Raw genomic sequence first — 25,512 nt, forward strand, 5'->3', positions numbered from 1 at the left:
CATTCAATAATATTTTTTGGGTTTAACTTTGGCTGTTGAAAATATTACCTTCACTTTCTGTTGCCTAGGTAAGCTAGTCTGGCCCATTTTTAAGTTTCTTCTTTTTCTCTGAAAAATCAATACAATGGTTGCGGCTTTTAAACAAAGGTCATCCTTTTAGTTTAGCCCTTAAAATCAGATGCCTTTCTTGAAAATGTGTCAGTCTACCTTTAAAAGAGTGCTTAATTATAATAAAACGTTGACCCACTGTGAATTGGGTTCATTGGTCTTTAATATTGGCAGAACAACACCACCATGCTCTTACTAAATGTCGTCCCTACACACAGTCACATTCCATATTTCTTGTGCTCCACCAGGAAAGTAAAATGAAAGAAAAAGACTGTTTTGAAAATGAGAAGCAGTCTGTTCATAGTTCACATTCTCCAGTATAAATTAAGGCCACCGTGGCACTCCAATATTCACTGACCTTTAAGTTCTCTTTTGGTTTTCACTGATTTATGAGAAAAATATTATGGTCTGAAGAACATGGAGTATTTCTATTGGTAGCAAATTGGTTTCAGCTAAACTATTGTGTAAAACAAATAGTCTTTCAAATAAGGCATGTGTTTACAACCAATTTGAATCAAAAGGCCTAAGGAAAATGGAAAAATAATTTTTAACTTATGAATGAAAAAAGCAACATGGGGCATAATTTGCAGGAAGGTAAAAATCAGATGAGCTACACTATAAATACTATAATTTTTCAATTTAATGTTTTACCGCTTAAAAATAATAATAATTTAATCATCAAGAAGGACAAACATTTTTATTAATTTTGATGCCTCAAATAATTCCCCATTCCACTGAGGAACTGCACACAGCAGACTAGTTTTAACAAATTGGCTCACCCAACCTCTGGGGTTTTCACATTTCAAACAGAAATCTCATATTATTATTAATTGTTATATGAAGGACCCACAAAAAAAAGTATAAGAAATTTGTAAAATAAGAAATTTACTTTATTTTATTTTATTGCACTTTGGCAACTCTGGGAGGGCTTTTGAGATCCACATCCAAGTGGGACACTTCTGTCAACAGGTTACAAAGTTGGTTATTATGAAAGGACTGCATGAAGAAAGCTAAAAATGAAGGAAAATCATAAGCTCTGTTTGCATTTTGCCATGTTAAGCTATGAAATTTTTCAGCCTTTACTAATTCATCACCGTAGTATTGTCCATCTTGATTAAAACAAGTTATAGGGTAATAGGGTTTATCGTGTCCTGCAGAGAACAGCCTTAAAGTGTGTATTTTTTGATAGATAAAGTAATGCTCACTTAGCTACAGGTACTGTGCATGAGTGGAAATGGGCATGTTTGCTGCCTCTACTCAATGTTGTGCCATTTTTCCTCAATAGGTAGCAACGGCCATCCACCCAATATTTGCACCTGGAAATCACCTCCTACTGAAGAAAAATAGGGAAAAAACACGAACAGGTGGTCACCCTTCAAGAGGAGCAGTGCCTTTGCAGAGGTGGATAGGTCTGAGAGGTGCTACCCAGGATGAGCCAAGTGAGTGGATCCAAGGAAGTGTAGATGAGGGTGTGGGGCTGATGAAGTCAGCTGATGGCATTAAGAGACGAGGAAAGCTGCTGACACCTTGAACACCTTGAGGAGGAGGCATGATGGGGGCAACCCTGGTAAAAATAGAGGCTAGTTCTATGCAGCAAGCTCTTTAGCTCCAAGAGACAGGCATCTGAGCGACTAGCCTGCAGATCAGCCGAAGGATTGGAGACAACATGCCGTAGGGGAGAAGATTGGAGAAAATGAAATGGGAACATAGATGTAGGCCAGAAAATGTCTCTCTGGTATGGAGACATAAGAGATTGCAGCAGGCTGTTGATATGGCCCTTCTGTAATTAAATTAGACATAAGAAAAGGAGAAAAGATAAACCTGTCAGGTTTGTCGGATTTGAAATCAGACATGTTTGCAGCTTGATAGAGCAAAAATGTCATTGATAGTCCTTCTTTAAATAAGAGTCCTAGATGATGGCCATAGAGGAGCCATGCACAGGGCTGATAGGCTTGCAGCACTGAAGCATCAGAGGTTGACTGAATGAAAGGTCCCTAAAAAAGACAATGCTCAAAAGATACAACTAAAATACCTTGCTTATTTAAATTATTATAAAACTCCCAATACTAGCAGCCAATGCTACCCCTGGAAACAATATTTAAAACATGTTAATTAATCTTTTATCACAGTAGTATATTACCATCCTGAACAATTAATCGAAAATGCTCAATTTTATTTCAGTAAATGTATTATTTTAACAAAGTTGCTGGTGGCAAAGCTAGTGGTAGTTCTATCAACTGCATTGAAAGTAAATTCAGCTGAAGGGTTTCTTTTAAGCATATTTCTCTTTATAAGATACCTTTCCTGAATATTTTCGCTGTATTAGTAGCCCATAATATTCTATTTCCCTGTGTTCAATCTTTTGTGATTTGAGTATTTTAGAGGAGAAAAAAAAGGTAAGGCTTAAAACATTCATTTTTCATTAAGCTTGGAGATAGAGTGGCTCAGGTTATCCTGAGCTATTATACTGCTATAGGCTTAGATGCCTGGAGGACATAGCGACTCATCATTCAGCTTCATTCAATCCCTACAGTATACTCTGATTCTACAAAATATGAGTAGCACAAAATACAAAGATCACATTTTTTTAATCTTATATGTACCTCTGCTACTGCTTCGCGGTAGTATATCTAAAGAAAATGCGAAGGATTCCAGAGGTGTCAAGTAACAAAGTACAAATACTTTGTTACTGAAACAGAGTACAAATACTTTGTTACTGTACTTAAGTACAAGTTTTAGGCATCTATACTTTACTCCATTACTTATTTTTCTTCCTACTTCTGACTTCTACACATTACATTTTCGCACAAGTATCTGTACTTTCTATTCCTTCCATTTGTAAAACAAATGTTACTCGTTACTCTTGGCTTCGGTTTAATGTTTATAAATATTTATTTCACATCATATGTGCCATCCAATGCAGATCATTGGCGTCATCCACATCTAGTGAAAAATAGTGTAATTGGATGAGTCATATAAAGCAAACACTCATCGGTTAGCTAAAGTCATCAGAAATAAAAACACCTCAAATGATCAGAAGCAAGCAGGTGTTCTTCAAACTGCAAACACGAATTGTCTATGCCATGCTACAATGTTGGATTCAGAAAAAGATGACGAAATGTCGGAAAGTTCGGACACAGGCGAGAGCGTATCCGGAGAGGAAAACGGAGACCAACAAGAACACCCTCATCCTTGGCCCTACCTCAAGGAATTTTTTGCAGTATTCGAAAAATTGAGCTTTCAATTCATGTAGTGGCATCTGGCTGTTTTTTTTAAAGGTTACTTTATACTTTTATACTTTAAGTAGTTTTTTTAAGCATGTACTTTTTCACTTTTACTTGAGTAAAGAGGTCAAGTTGACACTTCAACTTTTACCAGAGTGTTTTTAAACTGTGTACTGTGTTTTTTTTTTTTTTTCTTCATGACTAAATTTTATATCTGGTTCATGGAGCATTAGGTGTGGTCAAGACATGCCTGAAACTAGCAATATATCCACAATTGCTGCTGCTGGATTGTAGCAACCATAATTGTAGCTGCTTGCTGTGGGGAAAATACTATCTGTGCATTGCCTCATTAAACTGTAAAATACCATACCTTCCTTGTCTTCAACAAATACTACTCTTCGTGAGCCACCTCCACAGGAAAACCCAGGGAATTATTGACAGAAATCCATTTACTGTAAGCTTTATTGTAGCCAGGTGGCTCAGGTCAATATAAGATGAAAAGGCCAAGGTGAAGCATTCCTGTTTTCTTTTAAACCCGTCTTCACTCACTGTCTGTTTCATTACTTCCTATGTTGAGTTTTTTTTTTTTTTTTTTTTTGCACCTCCCATACTCTGGCTCTGTGCTATTTCAGAGCCAAAAGCCTATCAAAATGAGAGACAGGGTGAACTTGACCAAATGAAAGGGGCAGAAATTACAACATGTCACGAGGCAGAAGACTCAACTTAAAGGAAAAATGGTCCATACAGTAGTTTTTACACTGAATAGCCACCTTTATGCTGAGTGTAAATGCACATATAATTTCCAGCAAAGGGCTGCAAAACTTTTTTTAAGTACATTTTGACAATAAATTACACAAAATGTTCTACTTGGAAATTAACTACTAACTACTGGTTAACTACTAAAATTGACTACTAGGGAATATCTTGGTAACTGATCCTGAAATATTGGGTAAGTAATCTATACTAGGAAACACAGGCCAGAATTATTAGGGGAATATTGGTCAGTTGCTTGGGATACAATGATGTACTAATGGGTAGTGAGCAAGTACTTACTGGGAAACTCAAAGACCAGCTTTATTAATGGACTGCTACTATTGATTAGAAAGAATGAATAAAGAACCAATGGGCAGTTTACTGCTATATCCTGGTAAGTACAGTCCAGTTTTATTAGGGGACTTTTGGTTAGTTACGAGAAGAAACAAAACTAATCGAGCCTGACCACTAGTCATAGTTGAATCTCGTGGGAATCCCTTATAGAGTTTAAAAGGAATCAACCCTGTTCCCTGATGTATCGCTTTAAATTTTACATGAACAAGGTTGACGTACGGACTTGTTCCGGTGTCCTCGGTAGAGCACCTTTTTCTCTCCAGTTACCTAGCATTTTGCTTCATAGTGTGCAGCTATAAATTAAACCAGGGAACCAGCTTTCTATTTTTTTAGTTTTTCTTTTTCAAAGGGGCTGCAATGTCTGAGGCAACAGGGAACTAGTAACCCTATCAACAAAATCATCAATCTCTGAAGAGGAATAAATTAGATAGTTGCCCTATGCAGTATTGTTCGGTTATACAGAAGAGATAGAAAGAACACATTCTTTGAAGTTTATAAATGTATTATCTGATAATGATCTGCTATAGTTAAACCTTCTTTTGGGGGAGGAGAACTCTGTTAAAGTACTTTTGAAGGTTCCTAGAAAGTGGTCAAAGAAGAAAGTATTGTGTGGAAATAATATTGTCCCTTCATATTCAAATATGTCAGCACAAGCACCAAAGTATGAAGATGAGAAAATGTGGATACTCACATTTTGAACCAAGCCAACCGGGCCAAGATAAGCTGCATTTAGGCTATGACCTTCTATGTCAGCATGGATGTTAAAATCCCCTACAATGATAACTCAGTATTCAACACCAAAGCAGATAGGAACTCTGAAAACTGATCTAATAAAACCATAAGGAGTAATGACCTGGTAGATAATACAAAGTTACAAAAATAAGACATTTTTGTCAGAGTCTTGGTCTGTTTGTTCCTGTTTTTCTTGGTTTTCCATTTGTTGTCCTCTGCTGCCCTCTTGTGTCCTCTTTTTCTTGCTGTGTTTTTCTGTTCTGCCTGCACCTGTTTTCAATTCCCTCGTTAGCTCTCTCTTTGTCTCTGTCCCCTTTAAAAGCCCTCCCTCTTCAGTTCCTGTTTGCTGGATCCTCGTCTAACTTCTGTCTGTGTTCCTCGTCTCTCCCTGGCTTCTAGTTTTGGTTTACCCCTGATGTCTCCTTGGTTCAGGTGCGTTAGTAGTTTTCTGTTGGACTCGGATTCCTGTCCCTGGATCTGTGAACTTAAATAAACCCACTTTAATTCATCTCTGCCTACTGGTCTCTGCATTTGGGTCCTCCAAACAAACACCATTTCCTGACAATTTTGTTGCTTTGAAATTTGGATGAGGGGAAACTGTGGTTTAAATGTGTTAATGTGTAGTAATTATAAACTGCCTTTGGAGTAATCGGTAAGTCAAACTAAAAGATTGTTGCTATTCCTCCTTGCCCAGAATTTCAGTGTAGAGTATTTTGAAAATGTAGATAACTAGAAGAAATGGCCTCATTTATGTTCAGATAATCCTCTTGCTGCAGCCCAGTTTCTGTATGACAACATAAATCAGTTTGATTATCACAAATCAAGTCATTAAGTAACATACTATTTAAAGAAAGAGCTCTTATGTTAAATAAACCTCATTTAATAGTTTAACCTTCTGCCGAAGTAGAGTCATTTTAATAATAATCAGATTATCAGGATTTACTCCTTAAGGAATCTTTTATAATTTATTTGATTTTGGTCACTGGCAAGACACTGTCTGGATGGAGTAATGAGTGGGCAACAGAAGATAAGCTGCAGAGAGGTGTGTTAAACTAGGACTCTGATCCCTGGTCTGCACCCTGGGCTGTCAGGTTTTTGGAGGACTAATACATTTGGCCAGATTCCTAGAAAGAACTGCTGCACCATCAAAAATGAAATGGATGCCGACTCTCCAGGCCAGACCTTTTTTTCCCAAAAAGATTATTAATTATCTATTAGCAATTATTCATGTAGCCCACATAATTTTCAGGATACCACTTAGACAACCAGCAGATGAATTACGTCATTGGTTACATCTCTAATTCTCTCTTCTGCAAGTCAATGAGCATTCTTTGCTAAATGTTTCTGGTAGATCATAGCAGAAACAAACAAATACTGGCCCCCATAAATCATGCTTGAAAACGTATCTACAAAACACCCTAGTATGCCATGTATACACCAGGTGGGTGTCTAGAGATTGACATCATTTGAGATTCAAGTGACCAAATCTTGAAAAGACAAATGCGGGGCAAGTAGGACCCTTTTGAGGGAATGTACAGGGCAGACATGGCTTTTTCAGCTTTGCGTTTGTTTGTGACTTGTGGTTATAAGAGGGAGCAATAATATTTGTACTGATGGCAAGTTTGATTGGATCAGTTTTCTCATATAAAACCTGTATTTGAACGCCATATTTAGCATTTTCAATGTAATGCTCTTTGTTAAAATTATTTTGAGGATCTGAAACATTTAAATGGGACAAAAAGGCAGAAGAAATGTGTGAGTGGCAACTACTTTTTCACAGCTCCATATTTATGTTAATATTGTATTTTCATAACAGATATTACACTTAGCAAACATTATTTCTGATTATTTGACAGTTTACATATTAAGGGGTGTCAGAAAAAATGCCCTGTAAGCACAAAGGGGAATATATGAACTATCTGAATCTTTTATAGGTCAACAAGACCTGAAAGAAGACTTGCAGAATCACTCAGATTTAAATAATAAATCTACTGAACTGCTAGGATGTTTAAAAATTTAAACATCTCTTCATAACTCACATTGATATTCGACACTTAAGACCACCTTCGTTTCTGATGCCAGGGTTTCCCAATGTGTCAACTAAAAGCTGCTGTCGGTCCAGCAGGGTGACCTGATTTCAAGCGGGATCACATTGTAGCTGCAAGTCAATAGGCTTGATATACAGTCAGGGTCATACTTTATAGCTGTTGGTAATCTTCATAAAGTGTGCATGTACTTGTTAGTAGAACCTTTTGGGTCGCAGGGGCATGACATTAAAACATGCATAGCTGGATGTGTTGGGAAACTGTTTATAATTATCCAAGCCGTGGTGATTAAGAGCTCCGAGATAAAGATTAATTGGACAAGTATTTTGACTGTAGCACAGATAATTGCTTCTTTTCAGCTAACTGTAAAAGGGTAAGCTCAGAGCTACTCTGTATTTTAACTATTTGCATACAACCACTTTTGGAATGGATTACATTATGTTAGAACTCTGCAGACTGACCATTTTATTTGCTTTACTCCTGCAAAAATCATCTCAGTTTAAATATAATGAGTCCAAACTGTGAAGTGGTTGTTCCAGTGGTTTAAAACATGCAAACTTTTAAGATATTCCAGCAAAGGGGAGGTTTAGACACAAACAGCTAAGCAGCATCAAAGACCTCCCACTGTTTCATGAAAAAAAAAATATATATATATATATATATATGAAATGGTTGTTTTTTATATCAGTTTACTTTCAGATTGAGGAATCAACACTTGATGAGCATTCATTTTCTCTGATAGTTTGTTCTTAAAGCTTAATAACATGCCTCAGGCGACCCAGGTTTGAATCCGACCTGTGGTCCTTTGCTGCATGTCTCTCTCCCTCTCTCATACCCCCTTTCCTGTCAGCCTATTGTCTAAAAAAACGAGCCACTAATGCCAAAAAAAAACATATTTTATGGCACTAATTTACTGACACTGCTGGCTTGTTCCTAGGAGATTTGTCGGTGTTTATGTGGAAGGTGTAGACTGAAAGCCTGTTTACTTTATAATATTTAAAAGGAGGCAACAGGTTAAGGTAACTGCTGTGGTCTTCGCCACAGCTCATTTTTAAGTTGTCACATCTGACTGAATGAGCAAAAAAGTATTCAGGCTAAAAATTCTTGTATTTACTTTAGCTCTTTCTTGAAATATTTAAATGTTTGGCCAAGTGAAATACTTGGAGTATTTACCCGTTTTATCACTATAACACAGCCGAATTTTGTTTGGTAAAGAAATACTGTTAATTCCATGATTTTCTATAACACCTAAAACTTTTCCAGATTTTTACAAATTGGCTATAAACTTCAGGGTGTTTATACATTTTTTTTTTCTTTGATGGACCTATATTAAGCAGAACATAAAAAAACAAAAATGGAAAGACAATGACATTTGTAGTCGGCTCACTTTGTAGAACCACTTTTGATGGTTGGTATCTCATAATGGAATATTTATGTCTTCCTCTTGATTAGTGATTGGATTTAGGCCCAGACTTGTCATGATTTTGTTGGAGGTTTTTGTGAGGACCCAAATGCAGAGGCTGAGAGGCAGGGATGAGTTCTTAGAAGATTTAATCAATGATCACAGGCAGCAAAAACAGGAATCTAAAAAATCCAACATAAAAATTAAACACAAACCAGAACCTTGGGAACATCAGGGGAAAACAATCATGAGGAGCCAGGGTAAGACGAAGTAAGACGAGGAACCAGCACTGTGGGACTGCAGAGGGAGTGTATTTATGACTGACTGAACAAAGGCAGGACTAATGAGCTGATAAGGAGCAGGTGTGAGTAGAGCTGATGAGGAAGCCAAGCGAAAACAAAACACAAGGGGGGAGACAGAGGACAAGCAAAGAAAAACCTAAGAAACTTAAATACATCCAGAACACACCAATAAAGCTAGAAAACAGAAAATCCATGGATAAACTTGAAAATGAAAACTTAGAGAAAACCAACAGAACCAAGATGGTTACAAGACTAGACCAATCTAACAATTAGATATACACTCTCTATATTATTCCATTATTTTTGTTGCATGTCCTCCTGTGGGGAGATTAACCTCCCAATGCCATGTTTCTGGTAGCCTCTAACAGGATTTAATCCTGAATAGCCATTCAACTCCATCTGAGGAAGAAAATAAGCTCCACAGCATGATACTACCACTACCAAATTTGACCATGGAGATGGAGTGAAATGCAATATCATTCTTAACAGATAAATTACTGTACAGTACTTTTTATGTGTTGGTAAATTGTTTCTCTTTCTGTCTCATCTGACCAGTACAACTCTATTCACATGTTTTTTTACATCCCCTACATGGCCTGTGGGAAATTTATGGTTTAATTTTCAGTAATACAATGCAGTAGTACAGTAAATGAAAATATTGGAAATGAAAATCATATTTTCATTTCCAATATTAATTATGACATATGTGTAGGGTGACCAAACGTCCGTATTTCCCGGGACATGTCCGTATTTCACGTCCTGTCCCGGGCGTCCCGGGTTTTTTTTAGAAAGAGAGGAAATGTCCTGATTTTTTAAATTACCTTAATTGGACCATTAAATTTACAGGCGCTAGGGCACTGCGCACGACGCTGCGTGTGATGTAATCCCTGAGCCGCGTCAGTGCGGGCAGCCCTGTTCTTAATCAGAATATAGACAGCGTGGCTGTCAGTACGCCAACAACATGCAAAAGCGCAAATGTATGTTTACCGATGATTTACAAAAGAGTTTCCCCGCTTTCAGACCGGGTGGAGACAAATGGGAGGCCTTGTGCACAGTGTGCAAAGCAGGCACATATGTCTCGGTGTCCAATGGAGGTGCAAGGGATCTGAAAAGCCACCTGGACACCGAAAGTAAAGACAGTCTATTGATATGTTTGTTCGTTTTTGGTACATTTTGAATAATTTTTGCTACACAAGAGGTATTTTTGTTAATTAGCTCATTTGTTAATTTATTTTTTCCAATAGCCTACAGAACAAACATTATTTCGTACATTGTTGAGGCTGAGTATCATCTGTTATTGGGAGTTGAGAATTATTGTTAACTTTTATTGTTAAGTGAGGGATGTTTAGATGAGACATTATTTCTTTCATTGTGCTATTCATTCATTACAGGAATTGTTAAGCATTTTTAATAAATACATTTTGAATTAAATTATCGTTTGTTATTGGAGTTATTGCTGTTGACTTTTACTAAAAAGCATTTTTAATAAATCAACTGTAAATATCATGTTATTGTAGGATTACGTAGGTCTATGTTAAGTGAGTGCATGCCACAGACATCTCTATGCATGGGAACAGAGATCCCCCCCCCCCCCCCCCCCCCCCCCCCGCTCCAAGGTGTCCTGGTTTTCCCAAATGAAAATATGGTCACCCAACATATGTGCCATTTTCGTTGTGTCCCTCTACTTTTCGGAGCACATTTTGTAAAATGTGATTAACAAAAGATAATTTTAATCCAATTTTTTTAAAGCCCTTGTAAAAAAAAAAACAACATCCAATTTTCTTGTGACATGGTCATATTTTGAAGTCCCAAACAAACTGATTTGGGATTTATTTATTAACCCCTTTAATGTAAAAAATGTTCCCCTGAGCTCTTTTTTTTTTTTTTTTTTTTTTGCCCATTGCTAAAATAAGCAACAGGCAAGCAGTGGAGTCTACTCTTGACGGTAAGTGAGTCACCTCTGATGTTCGTTCTGCTAACATTCACCCCTAAATGTAGCATATTTAGAAAACTGCTTGCTGTCCTATATATATATATATATATAATGTGTGGTCTTGTACAATTAATAAAATTGTCGATGCCGTATCTATGCTTTTCTGGAGTTCTACAGGCTGGCTAGACTTCATGTCTGCAAGATAGGCCTTAAGCCTGATTTATAGGCACTGCACAGAGAGTCCCAGACACCAGGAAAGCTGGAAGTACTTTTTGGCAGGAGGTGCTGTGAAATCTCTTTTGTTTTTTTGGACAAAAGACCTATGAGACTATTGGCCTATTTACGTTACAATAAAGATAAATAAGTAAATAGATTGAGATTCACTACTATATTGTCACATCAGTGCATGCAACCAGGGTCTGTAACACACAAACATCATCAGTTCTTAGGTGAATATATGAACTATTAATTAAACTTCACAATTAAACTATAACAATGTCAATTTGGTCAGCTGGCATGAACCCATGTCACACAGGACTCTATTAGCTCCAAAATCCTTTTACCCAAACCACAAGGAAATATTGATATTATCATACTATTTAAACATTAATGACGCGTTCTCCACTTCCATTACACAAAGAACTCAAGATCAAAATAACACTCTAAAATACCATGCTTATGTCAAACAGCACTAATAGATATGAAAGTTCACAGCAGAACCATTTGCTTACTTTGAGCTACAGGTAGGGTGCCATGCCTGGTTATAGGTGTCCAGATGTTGAGTTGCACCCTGGGGTCGTGGTCCCTCTTTTGATAATTTCATCCTGTAGAACGTCCAACTTTAACTGTTTATGAACCAAAAAGTATAAATACAGCAATAAATTCTTTACAACCATATACCACAATTAAAGAGGACTAATACAGAATTGACACATGTTTTATTGACATGATTATGGCGCTAATGGCTGGCTTGATTGCTCATTTCATTCACTTGTCTAGTTTTGCCCTGTTCCTCATCACTGCTCATCTGATCCACCTACTCCTGCTTCTATTTCGACTCAGTGGTCCCAGCTATCTGTGCCAGATTATTCTTGACCCTTGGGTGTTGAGAGTACTCTAGTGTTTCTATTTTGTTCTGATTGCCTGAATCTTGTCAGTTTTTGTATTTGGACCTTTAGTCCTGCCCTGTCTGATCTGTTTGCTTAGCCTGTTTTTGGACTCCTGTTGGATTCTTCTAACGACTGAACCTGGATCTGCCTCTTGACTTCGCCTTTGGGATTATCCTGTCTTCCTTTGTCAGCTTGGGTCTGATTTTCTGTCAGCTCTGCACCCTTCTGTTGTAGGCTTCCGCATCTAGAACTCCGCTACGTCTTGTCAGCTGACCGGCTGGAATTATCCTCGTTCTCTGGGTAGGACTGAACTGTCAAACCAGATAAGTGACTCACACACTCATAATCATCCTCTATCAGATTATCGTAGCTCCTTACCTGTGTTTCTCTTCAAAAGATGTTCCTGCCTAAGACGACCTAGCCCCTGGAGCCGCCACAACTGCAGATCCATTCCGATTGTTTCAATAAACACTTTACGTTATTCCACTTCTGTCTTCCCTGAATTCTGGTCTGGGTCCTCTGTTCTGCGCCATTACATTTATCGGGTACAGTTTGCCTCTGCAGTCATTTAGAGGTTGTCTTTGCAATTAAAAATAAAGATCAACGATCAACCAATTTAATGCATTATTCATTAATTTAAACATCAACAATATATAAAGCAATTTATAAAGCATTAAATATCCATATGGTAAGCCCTTTTTACTCGTTTTACTTGTTTTATTTCTTTATTATGTAGTGAAGTGTGATTCGGTGAGACACAGGGGAAATCTGGGTCAAATCATAAATCTGCAAGTTAAATATACCACTTTTTGAGGAATTTTTTAATTTGACTTTTATCAAACTAAGGTGAATCTAATATTCTTTTTTAGTTTTGTTCTTTTTCAGAAGAAGTTACATATACCCAGCAAAGCTATCTCTAAGGACTGAAAGAGACATCACTGTTACCGTTTTGACCTCCCATAGGTTGCTTTGTGGAATTTGCATCAGCCTGCTTCGTTTTCTCTTTTTTTACCTTGAGAAGCAAATTGCTTTTTTTTAATTGGACTCACAATCACCTTGGCTTCAAATAAATTAACAAGGGGTTTCTTAAGTGCTTCCAATTTCAATCAGGGAATTTAATCAGTCCCTTCCACCAATAGTCCAAAACCTTCCAGAAAGCAGGGTCAGCCAGGCTCCCTCTCCACCCTCTGAGGCACATTTTCAAAATCAGATTGATAAATTTTTTGGGGAAAAAAGAGAAAGGATGGCTTTAAAATTGAACATGCTGACTTTTACATCCAAGTAATGAATGTGCTGTCTAATATGATTGAAAGGATAACTTCATCATTGCAGAGAAATTATATAATTCGGCTAGAGATAGTCAGCAAGCAGGGCCCACATTGTTTACATTTTCCCTACACACAAACAGATAATGGAATAGAAACGATAGATGACTCCCTAAATGGTCAAGTTCAATCAAACGCAGAAATAGTGGGCAAAAAGTACACTTTTTAGGTATCTATACTTTACTCCATTACTTATTTTTCTTCCTACTTCTGACTTCTACTCATTACATTTTCACACAAGAATCTGTACTTTCTATTCCTTACATTTTTAAAACAAACGTTACTCGTTACTCTTGGCTTCGGTTTAATGTTTATAAATATGTATTTCATGTTATGTCCGCCATCCAATGCAGATTATTGGCCCCATCCACATATAGTGAAAACTAGCATAGTTGGATGAGTCATATAACACTCATCGGTTAACTAAAGGAAATCATCAGAAGCAAGCCTGAAATGAAATGTCTGAAAGGTCGGACACAGGGGAGAGCGTATCGGGAGATGAAGACGGAGACCAACAAGACCTCCCTCATCCTTGGCCCTATCTAAAAGAATTAGATAAAAAAAATGAGCTTTTAATTCATATAGTGGCATCCGGCTACTTTATACTTTAAGTAGTCTTTGGAGCACATACTTTTTCACTTTTACTTGAGTAAAGAGGTGAAGTTGATACTGCAGTATCTATACTTCTACTTAAGCAACAAATGTGTGAACTTATGACACCACTAGAATTTTGTAACAAAAGACTATATGATTATCTGAAACCTAAAAATAATCTCTCATGGTTCTCCCCTTTTGAAATTCTATTTGAGTTTGTTTTTGAGTTTTCATTTATCTATGTCATTCTGTTTTGCTGATCTTTGTGTTATATTTAGGCTGTGTTGTATTTTTTGAGTTTCTCTCTGTTGCCCCCTTGTGCCAGTCTCCTTTCCCCTAGCTCCCTTCTAGTTACTTCTATCCAAACCTGCTCTATATCAGAACCCATTTTTGTTCTGTCCCCCATATATATATACCTCTTCATTCCTGATTTCTTGTTCTTACCTGTACTTGGCTTACCGTGTGTGTTTTCTCCTGATGCCTCCTGGTTTTTGGTTTACTGTATTTTGGTTTTTGGATTTTGTTTCTGTTGCCTTTTTCATTAAATCAGCAAAACCCATCTCTGTCTCCCCATCTCTGCATTTGGGTCCTCAGACAACCTCCACCCAATCCTGACAGAATCTGGCACTGCTTATTTGTTTATCCAAGTTTTATAATGGGAATGTTAAAATTTGCTTTTGAGTAAAAGTAGCTGAATGTTTCCCATTGTACTTTCTTTTAAATTGAGACTGAAGCAAAAACAAATGTTGATTACAAAAAAAATAGTTTTACCTGAATGTTTCCGTCTTAGGGAGCTTTCAATTAAAATCTCAACCAAACATTTAGTTAAAATGCTTCAGCATTAATTGTGTGCAAAGACGGGTAAAATATGAACCATTCTTGATATGATTGGGTGTGTGGCACAAGATTATCTTATGGGCTATGAATAGCTTTTGGGCTGAACTTTGGAACCCCTGCTTTTACCTTAATTCCTTAGTTAATTTCCCTTTGTTTTTTATCCGAAGTAATCACTAAATACACCCTGAGCCTCAGTTTCTACTCCTATAAATACATTTTTTTTTTACCTTTAATAGTACTTTTAATTGAACAACAGGGACAGCTAAAGGACTGCAGGAATAATGATGCATTATTAATAATTATGATTAAAATTCAATATCATAATTATTATTGCATAATTATGATATTAAATTTTAAAAGGATTACAGTTACATTTTTGTAAATTAGTACATTTTCTTTCTTTTTACCTTTTCTTTTTAAATGTTCTTTCTTTTTTAAGCTGTTTTCAAAACAAGAAACATTGGGCCTAAATCCTTGCACTGTTTAAATCTGCAGGTCTGATAATTTCAACAAAATGCTGTTTAATATTTAGACATTTTTTTAGTGTACAATTGGTGTTTTAAATTACGTGTTCTCCTTTCATTGCAGTAGTTTTGTATAAACAATATAATCCAGCAGTGCATTATAGTATCTAAATTGCTGATGTTGTGTCTTTACAAGCCAACAACACCGACAAGTAGTGCTGACTACAGCAATCCTTATGTGATAGCCTGGTTTGTGCCACTAAATGGTGCCACTTTTCTGTTGCTTAGCCTTGCTTGGATGGAAATGTTGGTCCGCCTCCTGCACTACCAAGGTTTTAACAAACACTGTGCCTCAAAATTACAGACAGCTACAGGTGAGATAAATAAATTCATGTCCAAGATATGTGCCTTCTTGCGATTGGCCAGAACTCTGCTTCTTTTGTGCATGCAGTTTAGCCAGAGAGCAATAAAGATTTTCTTTGAGGAAAGTATATTCAGGGAAGGCAAACAAATAAGAGAAACTTCAGCTCTGACTCAACTGGTGGTGTGGGTGGGAGTGAGGCTTGTGTAAGAGCAAGGTTTGTCATATCAAGACAAGACATGTGCTTGGCTGTTTTTTGTGGATTCACATCACCTAAAGTATCTATTTTGTCCTTTTGTGTGAAGAACAGAATCACAGTGCTCACAACCACTGTTGCCACTAAGCACAAGCTCAGATAGTCACTAGGTGCCTCAGGAGGATATTAAACAGGCTTTGCTATTTAGGATTCACTTACCCTCCTACAGTGTTTTTTCTGGCTGTACGTTAAATCCAACTGAAATGGCAAAATTATCTTTAGCTGGAGTGATTGATTGAAAATATATTAAGTTTATTCTAAATAGTCCTACAATCATAACTCGCTTTGTTTCATATGATAAACACGGCTAAAAAGAAAAATAATTTCCATCTATTAAAGTAACACTTCTGAATCTCAGGAGCTTTTAAAATGCAGTACTTGCAAAAAAGTTTCATTCTTTTATGATAAGCAAAAACTTGAGATTATTTTGGACTCTCTAATGATGCACAGTAATTGTTCTTTTTAAGAGCAAAGACATTCTAATCACAAAGTTTATTTCAAAAGAATAAAAATGTATTTCCTTTTTGGTCTTATCCATACATTGCCAAAATTAAACTTTTAGGCCGATACATTTTCACTAATACCTCTTTAAATTTCCTTTGTAAAATGTCACCTAAAACACACAATTAACCAATCAGAAGCTAACAACATACTTCAAAGATTTTTCTCCCTGGATATCCAACAAATCTTCATTGCATATTTGGTATTTCATTTTCTGGCAAAAACCTAGCTTTGCAACATTCTTAATACATGAATATATAAACATGATTGACAGAAAGCTTTGTAAAACATTTTTCAGGACCAAATTGTTACCTTGCTTTATCCATTCTAAAAGTAGTTTGTTTGTGGCCTTGGGATCATCAAAATATTTCCAAAGTACCTTCCAGTTTATGCTGTGGTCTCCATTATTTTACACCTTTTGAATGAGCTGAACACAAAAGGGGGTATGAAGTTGACCCAGCATTGCATGTGTGCCTCTGTTGATGATCTGAATACAGGTGCTGGTCATAAAATTAGAATATCATGAAAAAGTAGATTGATTTCACTAATTCCATTTAAAAAGTGAAACTTGTATATTATATTCATACATTACATACAAACTCATATATTTCAGATGTTTATTTTGTTTAATTTTGATGATTACAAATGACAACAAATGAAAATATCAAATTCATCATATCAGAAAATTGGAATATTACTGAAGACCAATAAAAACAAAGGATTTATAGAAATGTTGGCCAACTGAAAAGTATGAACATGAAAAGTATGAGCATGTACAGCACTCAGTATTTAGTTGGGCCTCCTTTGGCCTGTATTACTGCAGCAATGCGGCGTGGCATGGAGTCGATCAGTCTGTGGCACTGCTCAGGTGTTATGATAGCCCAGGTTGCTCTAATAGTGGCTTTTAGCTCTTCTGAATTGTTGGGTCTGGTGTATTGCATCTTCTTCTTCACAATACCCCATAGATTTTCTATGGGGTTAAGGTCAGGAGAGTTTGCTGGCCAATTAAGAACAGGGATACCATGGTCCTTCAACCAGGTACTGGTAGCTTTGGCACTGTGTGCAGGTGCCAAGTCCTGTTGGAAAATGAAATCTGCATCTCCAAAAAGTTGGTCAGCTACAGGAAGCATGAAGTGCTCTAAAACTTCCTGGTATGTGGCTGCGTTGACCCTGGACCTCAGAAAACACAATGGACCAACACCAGCAGATGACATGGCACCCCAAACCATCACTGACTGTGGAAACTTTACACTGGACTTCAAGCAACGTGGATGAAGTGCCTCTCTTCTTTTCCTCCAGACTCTGGGACCTTGATTTCCAAAGGAAATGCAAAATTTACTTTCATCAGAGAACATGACTTTGGACCACTCACCAGCAGTCCAGTCCTGTTTCTCTTTAGCCCAGGCAAGACGCTTCTGACGCTGTCTGTGGTTCAAGAGTGGCTTGACACAAGGAATGCGACAGCAAAAACCCATGTCTTTCATACGTCTGTGTGTGGTGGTTCTTGAAGCACTCACTCCAGCTGCAGTCCACTCTTTGTGAATCTCCCCCACATTTTTGAAGGGGTTTTGTTTCACAATCCTCTCCAGGGTGCGGTTATCTCTCTTGCTTGTACACTTTTTTCGACCACATCTTTTCCTTCCCTTCGCCTCTCTATTAATGTGCTTGGACACTGAGCTCTGTGAACAGCCAGCCTCTTTAGCGATGACCTTTTGTGTCTTGCCCTCCTTGTGCAAGGTGTCGATGGTCGTCTTTTGGACAACTGTCAAGTCAGCAGTCTTCCCCATGATTGTGTAGCCTATAGAACTAGACTGAAAGACCATTTAAAGGCTTTTGCAGGTGGTTTGAGTTAATTAGCTGATTAGAGTGTGGCACCAGGGGCCATCAATTTTGAACCTTTTCACAATATTCTAATTTTCTGATATGATGAATTTGAGATTTTCATTTGTTGTCATTTGTAATCATCAAAATTAAACAAAATAAACATCTGAAATATATGAGTTTGTATGTAATGTATGAACATAATATACAAGTTTCACTTTTTAAATGGAATTACTGAAATCAATCTACTTTTTCATGATATTCTAATTTTATGACCAGCACCTGTATGTAAAAAAAAAAAAAAAAAACTTAGTTTACAAAATATGGTGTTAATATGAGTGAAAAAGCATGTGACTAATTTTTTTTTATGCAATCACTTTTTCTCTCATTCCTCTTACTACTTTGTTTAAATTTTTGGGCAGTAGCAAACATCTGGTTGTTGATTATATGGTGTGTTTAGTGACAAAAGTGTTTCTTTTTCAGTTTTTTTAAATACACCAAATTCGATAGGGCTAAAAAAAAAAAAAAATTGGGAGCTTACTAAAGTAACTTCTTATCCAAAAAAGTTTTTTTCCTGAAATTGCCATGTGTCAAATAAAAAAATGTATAACTTTTAACTGCTCTATGCACAATTTGATGGTCAATATAACGTTCCTACTTATATGAGTTAGTCATGAGTTATTATAAGCTCATTATTTACTCTCCTGAAGTCCTATTTTATTGAGTCTTGAGATAAGAAAAAGATTTCTGACGTTAAATCAAGGGTTGAAATCAGTCTATTAATATTAGGGTTCTGAAACTACTGTAACTCTGTTTAAAACTAACTCTGTTTAAAGCAGAGATTTAAAATAAAAAGGAAAATACTATGTTCACTTTTTATTTTTAAAGCAAATAATTAAAAAGAAAAAGACTACATAACTTTTATTCTTAAAGCAGAGGTTTAAAATTAAAAGGAAAAGAGTATTTTAACTCTGTAGGCCATACTGCTTAAGATAACCTGCATTTTTTTCCTGTATTTAACATTATAAATTAAATATGACCGCCAATAAAAACCAAATTGAATGCAAAATGACCTGCATGTGCAGATGAATACGTGACATCACATGCAAAAAGCTGTTTTCCAAAAATGTACATGTAATGCACGTAGTTAACGTATGAGTATCATGCCTTTTTTAAAGCTTTTATTTAGAAGGATATCAACTCTACAAATGCAAAGTATGACGTTGATGTGATTAGCTAGATGCACATGAAGATGACTTTGTTCTGCATAATTTGTGAATAAACATGCACCACCTCTCAAAAAGACAAATCAAAAAACTATTGAATAGTTTAGTAGTCACAATACCTGCCATTTTTCATCCATGTTTAGATTTGATCAAGAGGCCAGACTTGAGCTTTGGTGATTGCTTGGTTATTACTGAATTTTATGCTCATTTTCTCCCATCTAAATACAATTGTGTTTCAGGTAGGGTGATCCAATGGCACAATGAACAGTTTTAATGTATGCCACATTAAAACCAGTTTTGAAATCAGGGTTAGGGTAAAAGAGCAAAATATGTAGCTTCTGAAATGCCCTGCCAAAAAACCTGCCCTCAACAATATAGAACTTTTCCTAACTATATTAAAATGTGTATTGTGCATAGCCAAATCAACCATTTTAAATGAGCTGAAATACATTTAAAGTGAGAAACATTTTTTCCCAAATAATAAAAAATATAAGATATTATATATTTATTATATTTTATAAATATATAATATATTATATTAAATATATAATGTATTTACCATCAGGGTTTTGATGCCAAATAAGGTTTAGATTTTATTTGTCAAGGATAATCTAACCAACTATTAGTTTTATACCATGCATATGTGAGTTTAAAATAGAGGACATTCATCATTCATGTCCTTTAGGGGTGTATGTAAACTTCACAACTGAAATAAAATGAATCTCTTTTTTTCTCTTTTACACTGGTCAATTGTTTGGTATTTACAAAAAAAAAATGTTTTACAAAAGAATCATACCCAATGGACCAATAACTTTTAAATGATTTTATGACAAAACCTTTTACAGCCAGCTTGAAAGCCTTCATCTTGTACACAGTATTTGATCAAAGAGTCACGCTAAAACACACACTTGTTAAAAGACAGACCGCTTTAACTGGCATTTTTTACCCTCATTACTTTGATTCTCTCATTGGGTTTCTCATCTCACTTTGACAAGGTAAAGCCCTCGACTAGGAAACAACTGAGAAACAGAAATGCACATCACAGCACACAGAGGTTTTATATTGAAATGCAACACACACAATTCAAAAATATACTCTATTTTTTTGCAGGAGATGCCTTTTTCTCCTTTGTACATATAGAAAAAATACACTGGCAATTAAATTCACCATGGGAAATGCTTTTAGAGAGTCATCAGTAATGCGGCTCTAACGACAGTGCGAAAAGTCTGCAGCGTCCTATGTGCCATTAACATCAGGGATCATAATCTCCTGTGTGTTGAAACAACCTAAAAGATGAGAAAACGGCTCTTTCTCAGGTCTGAGAGCCGCATTTACTCATATTGACATTTTTTATAGTCCAGCCGCTCATTATGTCATGTATGTTCACAGGTTGTCACTTCAGGTAAAGGTGTCTGGTCCTGCATGATTACTTGAGTAGGAGTAGGTGCAGGACGGGGATGTGCCACAGAATTTTTCTGCATTTCCACTCCAAAGGCAGGAGGAGCATTCTGCAACTGTCTTCTGTACTGTACAAAGCTGCAGGTCTTTAGTATGATGGCCAATATGTTCTTTCCGATTAGGATCCCAGATACCCTTGCATCCCTGTACAGAAACATATTTCCTCCACGGATAAAAAGTGTGATAATGTTAATAGTGACCAGGCTGAGGATGGGATACAGGAGCATCTTGTGGGGGACGATGTTTATGCCCTGCATGCTGATTTCACTTAAAGACACACAAGGCAGCACAAGGAGCAGGATGTAGCAGTAGAAAAACATGAGTCCCTCTGCCCACAGGGGAAGCCCTTTCTTCTGAGGCTCCCATAAGTTAGCCTGGATGTCCAGTATGTCCAGCAAGTCAACCACTACCCAGAAAAGTCGATTCCGAATCTCCTCCCGTTTCTTGAAGGCTCGGACGTACTCCATGTGGTCAATCGCCACCAGCACAACAAACAGCACTGGGATGCAAATGGATAAGAGCAATGTCAAGGCTTTCCTTGCGAGAGCGTCCAAGCTTTTCCTATCCGCTTTGTAGTTTTGATACACAAAATAGACCTTGATCTCAAGCACAAAAATATAGAGGAACCAGAGGATCATGGCATAGCCTCGTTTTGCAGTCCGTACCTCAGCTCCCACCCACACAGCCACATAACGCAACACGATCAAGAAGCAGATGTCCCCCACCATCACCATGATGCAGATGCCAATCTTGCGGGGTCCATGGTTCTGCTCCACCAGGTAGGCATCAATCAGTGCCATGCTGCTCATGATAAGAATGGTGGAAAGGCAGACGTGGGGCTTGTTAGTGGGGGGTGGGGGTACCATCCTTGCCTGGAATGTAGGGGTTGGGAAAAGGAGGAGACTGGCTGACTGGGGAGTGTAGAGGTTCCTCAGTTTATCCAGATACTAGATGTTGGCTTTCCCCTCCATTGCTTCGGTTTTGGAAAGAATCCAGGATGCATTAATTGGATTCACACAGATCACTTCAATCAATCTCTGTTTGTGCCCAAGACACCTGCCGGGTAGACAGCACCCCTCATTTAGTAAATGATGCTCATTGGTAAATGGTGTGTAAACATGCAGTATCACTTGTCAAAGGAATTAATAAATGTCACCATTCATTGAACATAACTGTTCAATCAGTCGGTTACAATTTGTTTTATTGGATTAGACAAACACTGCATCGTTCTGGTTTCACTAAAGCAATTCATTATTTCTACTCATGCTTAAATATATAGGTAAGAAAATCCTCCTCAATACTCACTTGTGTCCCTTTTTGTACTTTATCCTAATAACTGGCAGCAAGCGATCATCCATGAGACTGTGCTTGCTGATCAGAAACACCATAGGTAATCCACAAGAAAGGAAAAGAGAAATTGTCAGAGATCTGTTTCTTATCTCTCAGATATAAATCCAGCAGACTGACATCAGTTTCATGTTTTTCTTTATGCTAGAAAAGAGAAATCCAAAAATACTGCTGTAATAATCCACTTTTTACTCAAACACAGGAGGAAGCATCTTAATGGTCACCAAGACAGCACTCCATTTCTGTAACTAAGAAGTCATGACATTCTGTGTAATACACAGAAAATTTAAAGGCCCAACTTCAAAGAAAAAAAAAAGTGATAAAATTTGCAAATAATTTCTGTTCAAAGGAGAAATTTCTTCTTCCAAGTTATTATCCGTCATCCATGGAGAAAAGGGTTAGAACTGTTCCTTTTTCCTTGGTTCGGGCAGAAGAAACTGAAGAGTTGTAGTTTTGTTTTAAATGCAGTGGGTATCTGACTGTCCTTTTTTCACTCTGGTGTTTGAGTGTGTATTTCTCTGAGTGTGTTTCTGCTGTCGCCACGCTTGGATTTGCGATATAAAATGATGCATCCTTGGAGGGTTCTTGTCTGGTTTTCCCGTTTTTCTGTCTCCTTCTTAAACAGCTTTTTGCCAGAGCCACCAGGATCAACAGTGTCAGTGGATTCCCCTGCCTTCAGTCGGCACCATCGGTGCAGCGTTACTCCACTACAGCTGCCTCTTTCCTGTCTCTGTGCGCTCCTTAGAGCTGCTGTATGAGAGTCACTCCTCTGCCGTGTGCAGACACACTCCTGATGTTTCTTTTGCTCTGGAGCCCGTAGCCACCTTTCTCTTCTTCCTCTCTCCTCTGCTGAAGTAAAGGCACTTGCTGTGTGGAGGTGACGCTTAGCAGAGGACAGCTGCAGAGAAGAGAGATGGAGAGAAAAGAGGTAGAGAGAGAGAGAGAGAGACTTTTCCAGGGGGTGGAGAGAGGCGGGATGAGACGGGAGTAGCTGAATGCACAACTTCTCTCTCACCCAGTTTTTTACTCATCTTATTTGACACATTATGCTTAGTACTGATATCCTTATTCTTTGCCAATCTCATTTTAGTCAGAAAACTGTGCTTTCTCAACTCTTTAAAAAGGTCATTATGCTATTATGCAGTTTTTTCTCTTTCACTCTGAGATTTAGACTAATTCACAGGGCAACGGAATGCAGAAATCCACATTCTCAGAAGACTGTGGCTTTGAGTGCAGAGGTGAGGGGGGTGACCCGGGATACTCCTGACAGAGAGCCTCTCTATTGATCCACTAACAGTGCAGTGAATCAGGACACTGAGGTGGAGCCCAAAACCACAGATGAAAGGGGGGTGGTACAGATGTGAAGGCAGTGGAGGGTGAGAAAATAAATACAAGATAAAAATGTCAAAAATAACGGTAACTAAAGAATGCATTGGAATGGGATTAGATAGGACAAAAATTATGTCAGACATAACAGATGGAAAGGTGGTACAGTGCCTTGCAGAAGTATGTCCGAAATCAGTATATAGACAAATTTCTCTAGATTCCTTTTTTTTTTAAGATTAGATGGACAGCATCTATTGGGAGCGAAGCCTTGCCAAATGTTCTCAATTGGATTTCAATCTGAATATTGAGAGAATGGATTGAAATCATGACATTTTGAGGAATGGCACAGCAAAAACAGATTTAAAAAAAACAGTCAGTAAATCTGACCATAGCGTGCCAGCTAAGTCAGCAAACCCAAAGCAAACTATAAGGAGATAACTGTCATAACTTAAAGCTGTAAGCAGGTCAAATATCTTCTTTTTGCAAATCCAAACATGGTCACCCTAAAATACAAATACTGTAGGCTGTACAACTAGAACAGGCGAGGTATCAATCATCACTTCAGTAAGGAGAAATTCAGTGTTGGGCAAGCTACTTGTCCAGTGTAGTGAGCTAAGCTATCAGCTACACAACAATAAATTAAGCTTCACTACACAAAAGCTACCACCTAAAGAATTATAGCAAGCTAAGTTACACTAATGTGTTAAAAGTAGCTTAACTACATCAGAAGCTACTTATCGTTGTACCAACCTAATGTCAATTCAAAATGAGTCTGACACACTAGTTAAAATATTTATTAAAGATCAGCCAATGACATATCACAGTGTAAACATTGCTTTATGATCAGCATATTAAAATAAAAACTAAAGTAATTACTAGTAGACAAACTAGTAAACAATCTGCTGTTATTAGAACCAAATTAAAGGTACTGTGTAGTGTTCTACACACCGAGACATGGCTATGAGTTTGCATTCAATGGACATCTCTAGGGAAAACAAAACCCTACAAAAGACCTCAATTAAACAGTTGATTCAAGTAACAAACAAAACTGTTTAAAAAAGAAGGTGAAAAAATAAAGAAGCTAATTAAGAGATACATATATATATGTCTCACCATTTAATTTAATTTCTACCTACATATTTATTCATTGTATTTTTGGAGGCAATTAATTGAATGCTTATTTATTTATTTATTGGGCATTTATTTATTTATGTATTTATTTTATATACGGTAGAGCTGTTCCTCCATAAAAAATCTTATCTGTGCACAGCCTAAAAACAGATTTATGTAAACATCCTGTCAGGTAAACTAGGCCATGAAAATACAATATGGAAGTTTCACTACTGCTCTCTAATTAGAGTATCTTAGTGGCACATAGATATGGGAGAATTATCCTGCCATAATGCAAGAGCACATCATTTCAATTTGAGAAAAGAATTTCATCTTCTTGTTCTCAAAACTTATAATGCTCACACTCAAAACATGCGCTCTCTCTCAAATATTTTCTCTTCTCTCTTTGTTTCTTCTCTCAGATTTAATCCTTCTTGCACAGATATTTTCTCCTCTCGCTTGCCTCCTTCTCTTCGCGCACAAACCGCGCTCTGTTACGCTCGCAAATCCTTAGGCTCTGCTTGCGGATTTGTTTTGCTCTCTCAGACTGCAGTTGGATCGTTGCCTAGAAACCTTTCCAGCCAATAGAACGACAGCCTCGGAAAGGGTGCGCTTGTTTAACCCTACTGAGTGTGCCTGTGCTACTACGCCACTTATAAGAGCGTCAGCTGAAACTGCTATTTACAGTAGCTTGTGGCTGATTGTTGTTTCAAAATAGAAAACCTGGTTTCATTTCTTAGTTTTGCCCTGGATTTTGTAGCGTTTGTGGACGCTACGTCGCTACTTGATCAAAACAATAACGTCGCTACAGGAAAGTTACTTGATAAATAAAGCAGCGACGCTACGGTCAAGCTACTGGAAAATGTAGTTAAACTAATAGCTTCGCTACATGTAGCGGCGCTACTGCCCATCACTGAAGGTATT

The 25,512-nt window shown here is 37.2% G+C and overlaps 1 protein-coding gene across 2 annotated transcripts; it reads right to left on the reverse strand.

Moving 5' to 3' along the window:
- Nucleotides 1-20,155: 20,155 nt before the first annotated feature.
- On the reverse strand, nucleotides 20,156-23,067 carry LOC119789666 (transmembrane protein 121). 2 transcript variants are annotated; one of them, XM_038294656.1, is made up of 2 exons: nucleotides 22,111-23,067; nucleotides 20,156-21,781 (listed from the first exon to the last, which is right to left on the reverse strand). In XM_038294656.1, exon 2 carries the CDS (start codon nucleotides 21,669-21,671, stop codon nucleotides 20,721-20,723), a length of 951 nt encoding a protein of 316 aa, XP_038150584.1. In that variant the 5' UTR covers nucleotides 21,672-21,781; nucleotides 22,111-23,067; the 3' UTR covers nucleotides 20,156-20,720. The 2 variants fall into 2 exon arrangements, with proteins under 2 accessions (XP_038150584.1, XP_038150585.1); XM_038294657.1 differs by having other exon boundaries at nucleotides 20,156-21,861.
- Nucleotides 23,068-25,512: the final 2,445 nt, after the last annotated feature.

This window comes from Cyprinodon tularosa, unplaced genomic scaffold, assembly GCF_016077235.1.
Source record: "Cyprinodon tularosa strain WSP-4 unplaced genomic scaffold, ASM1607723v1 ctg343, whole genome shotgun sequence".
NCBI classification, from domain to species: Eukaryota; Metazoa; Chordata; class Actinopteri; order Cyprinodontiformes; family Cyprinodontidae; genus Cyprinodon; species Cyprinodon tularosa.

Bases quoted from the DNA above. Each gene is read 5' to 3' on its own strand.
- LOC119789666 (XM_038294656.1), bottom strand. From the start codon at position 21,671: ATGGTACCCCCACCCCCCACTAACAAGCCCCACGTCTGCCTTTCCACC.